Below are 3,777 nucleotides of genomic sequence, written 5' to 3'. Positions count from 1 at the left end.
GCCGGTGCGGCTCGCAGGGATCATGACACACAGAATGCGGGGAGCGCAGACGGAGCGCGCCTGGTGCGGCCGTCGCCGGCGGTGGCGCCTCGCGGGTGCAGTGGGCGCAACCTCAGGCTCATGCTCATGCTCAGGCTCAAGCTCAAGCGCGGGCTCGAGCGCCGCCTCCAGCTCGCCGTACGTAAATCGGGCAGATGAAATGCGATCACGCGGTCCACCTCTCGCCCACTCAGCGTGCATGACGCGGCGCAACATCGGCAATCGAGCGTGCCAATGATTCAATTCAGTCCGGCTCGCCTTCGTCGACATCCCGATGGCACGCAGACGCTGCCACTATGATTCCATAATCCAGTCAGTCGCCCCGCGGGGCTGTCCAGTACAGTGCAAGTAACGTAATAATGAACTACGGCAGCAGACTAAACTAGGTGCGAGCCAGTACATACATACATACAACAGACTTGTCCAACGAGTCCAGCACGTCGAGCGAGCAGCCAATGCAATCATGATGTTACGATGCGATGCGCGTCCCATTAACCATGCGTGCAATCATACAGCCCATAACGAACGAGAAAATGCGGATGCTACTACTGTACACGAATGTCAAAGCCCAGCGTTAGATGAACCGGAGTCCATGAGGTAGGATAGGTGGCGAGATGCGCGGCAGAGGCCATACTGGTACACGATAACAAGACGACGAGAGGAACGAACGACAAAATCCGGGAGCCCATGCGATATCATACATATGGTACACTGCTATAGACATTTTGAACACGGCCAGTGGTGCCGCGAGACGTAGGCGGATAATAGGATAAGCGGGGACACTATACGGGGACCGGACGACGGTGAGCAGCACGACGCGGCGAGTAGAGTAGGACCGAGATGAGGACGAGAGCGTGCGACAGCGAGGGATAAGTGAATAAGTCAATTGCGTCGGGGTGGGACGGGTATGTCGTCGAGAGGTATCAGCGAATTGTAGGGTATGTGTTGATGAGGCAGACGAGGCAATGCATGCAGCGTAGGACGGACAAACACAGGACAAGAGCAGCTTAGCGGCGCCGCTCCTGCGCGGCAGGGAAGAGGAACAGACGCTTCAGAGGCTCGATAATTTCGACCTCCTCCTCGACGTCCCGCTCCTCCCCGTCCACGATTCTTCGCACCATCCGCTTCTCCTTCTTCCGTGGAAGCTGTAGGATGGGGAATGTCATCGTGTCATCCGAATAACTCCAACCACGCGCTAGACACGATCGTCAGCGTTGACCACAACACACACAAGTGAAAATAACTCACTCTGCTGTCCCTGGCTGCTCGGCTGCGGCCACTGCTCCTCGGTGGACACGCTGTCTGCGCTCTCCATGCTCGCATCGCTGTTCTGCCGGCTGAGCGGACTCCGCTTCCGGCCCACCCCACCGTAGTAGCCGCTCACATTGCCGCTACCCCAGCTCGAGCTTGCCTCGCTCGAGACGGTAAGGTTCGACGGCGTGCGCGTCATCTTCACGTCAGGGACGAGTAACCGACCCTCTGCACCGGGCTTCACCAGCGAGAACTCCTTGCGTCTCGGGGCGGTTGACACCGGCAGGGAGCGTGTGGAGCCAGTGGGTGAGGTGGAGAGTCCCATTGCCGAGCTACCCGTAAAGGAGTTGCGGGAGTCCGCACGACGCGTAAACAGTGGATACTTGCTCAGCTCCTCAGCGGCAGAGCGGGAGCGGGAACCCATGGCTACCGTCGGCAGGGACGCAGCGGACGAGGAGGCAGGGGTAGTGTCGACAGTAGGCGGGATGTCGCTCAGCGTCGAGTACACGCCACTGCGTGAACGGTGAGAGCTTGCTGCGAAGCCTTTGTAGGCATCCTTCGCACGCTCCGTGTCTGCTGACTTGGTAAAGTCGTGGGGAGCGGTGAGGTTGTAGACACTAGCGCGCCACGCATGCGAGCCATCTGTCCAGCCGGGGATGGGCTTGCGCTCCCTGACTTGCGTCGCGCCGTACATGTCCTTCTTCGGCGGCTCTTGGCATAGCGTTGCCTTGATGCGGCGAGCGGCCATCATCACACCAGATTGATAGTCGTTCACAGACACGTCCGAATCGTTGGTCGGACGGCACATGGCTGGTGGTGCAGGGGGCGGCGGGGGGAGATCGTCGTACAGCCGCGCGAGAGCCGCGTACCCCTTGGGTATGCGACCCGTCGGGGCCTGGGACTTGACGCCGGGAGAAGAAGCAATGGAGGAACATGACTCGTAGGATGCGCCACTTCCCGAATCGCTCTCCTCGGGGCCAGAGATGTCTGAGTACGAGTTGTGCGGAACCGGGGGTAGTGGTGGGGAAATACACCGTTCCGGGTTGTAGTCGATAGAGATGCTGCCGTACGAGGATTGGAGATCCGCCAGGCGGCACTCATCGGAGCAGTAGAGGGGAACGGGCGATTGGTCGATGATGGTGCGATGGCGGACCTGACCCGCGGGTCGGACTAGAGAGGGCTCCATGTCGACAGCAGGGGGTGGGGAAGTGGCCTTTTTAGGCTCCTTGACGGTGTCACTGCGCTTGATAGCGCCGTTGGGCCGCACACGACCTGTGCCGTGCACGAGCCCGCCACCGCCCCTGGCGCGGATGGTGCCGGTCTTGGTGCGAACAAAGCGCGTTGCTTGTGCGTTCTCCTGGGTGTTTGAGTCTGAGAGAGGTGTTAGGACGCTTGGCACATGTGTGGCGGACAAGGACACTCACCAGAAGTGGGAGAACTGGGAGGCACGGCGGGGGCCTGCGAGGGCGGGACGATGGGGACGTAGTAGCGCTTGGGGAGGATTTGCCTGCTGCAGACAGGACACCAGGTGGTGTCGAAGGCGATATCCATTGGGAAAAGTGGGAGGATGGCGGTGTAGTAGGAAGACGACCTTATAGAGGCGTATGGGAGCGGAGACAAAGGACAAGTGTCAGTCTCAGACGGAAGGGAAAGGGACCCAGGGGCTGCGACGACAGAGGCGAGTGTGGCAGAAGGGCGGGAGTCGACGTCGAGGCGGGGGCCAAGGGACGGACGGAGGGGAGAGGCGGCGTAGGGAGGAGGGGATGGGCGGGAGACGGGGGAACAGAGGCTGTATTATTTATCGGGCGTACCGCAAGCGCGGTGGGCATCAGCCCTGATTGGGTGGCGAAAATAGGTCACACTGTGACTAGTGTGACGGGATGCCCAGGGTCACCGCGCGCCGTGCCGGGCACCGTCCGTTGCCACCTCCCGAGTATGGCAACTGGTCTCACGTCGCCGTCTGGACGTCATCCGCATGTCGCGCGGCAGACGCCCGGACGCCCATTGGCTGGCTAGTCACCGAGTATCCTGCGGGCTGCCGCTGCCGGACCAATGGCTGGCTGCCGCCCGCTGGGATGGCCAGACCGCTGACAGGCGCTCTGACGGCGCCTGTCGCTTACGCTCGCTCCGAGTGCGATCGCAACTTCGCCTGGCTCGCCCAATCGAGAAGTGGGATCAGCCTTCTTGGAAGAGAGGGCCCCCTCCCCTCCCCTCCCGAGACGCAGGGAGGAACTGGCCAAGCTGCCTCCTCGTCGCCGCCTCGCCGCTGCCTTCCCGCTGCCCGGCCCTCCGCGAGCCAACCGCAGGAGGCGTTGCCCTGTGCCCGGGCGCCTGGGCACAATTTTTTTTTGTCGCGGTCCAGCCCCGGATTTTCTCCAGCCAGGCGACCGCGCTTGCCCCGATATGGGAGTCGTGCCCGCGATCCACATGGCGCGCGTGCCTATCGCCTCTCCGATCACGCGCCCAAGCATATCTCAGATCCCCCCC

The 3,777-nt window shown here is 61.8% G+C and overlaps 1 protein-coding gene across 1 annotated transcript; it reads right to left on the bottom strand.

Moving 5' to 3' along the window:
- Positions 1–1,046: 1,046 nt before the first annotated feature.
- FIBRA_08765 (uncharacterized protein) lies at positions 1,047–2,841 on the bottom strand (the record flags this gene model as incomplete). Its single annotated transcript, XM_012330388.1, has 3 exons — positions 1,047–1,234; positions 1,288–2,661; positions 2,715–2,841. The coding sequence occupies 3 exons, from the start codon at positions 2,839–2,841 to the stop codon at positions 1,047–1,049; spliced, it is 1,689 nt and encodes a 562-aa protein (XP_012185778.1).
- Between the last annotated feature and the right edge of the window lie 936 nt (positions 2,842–3,777).

Source organism: Fibroporia radiculosa (genome assembly GCF_000313525.1).
Source record: "Fibroporia radiculosa TFFH 294 genomic supercontigs, scaffold2750, whole genome shotgun sequence".
Lineage (NCBI taxonomy): Eukaryota > Fungi > Basidiomycota > Agaricomycetes > Polyporales > Fibroporiaceae > Fibroporia > Fibroporia radiculosa.
This window is presented reverse-complemented; position numbering and strand designations above follow the sequence as displayed.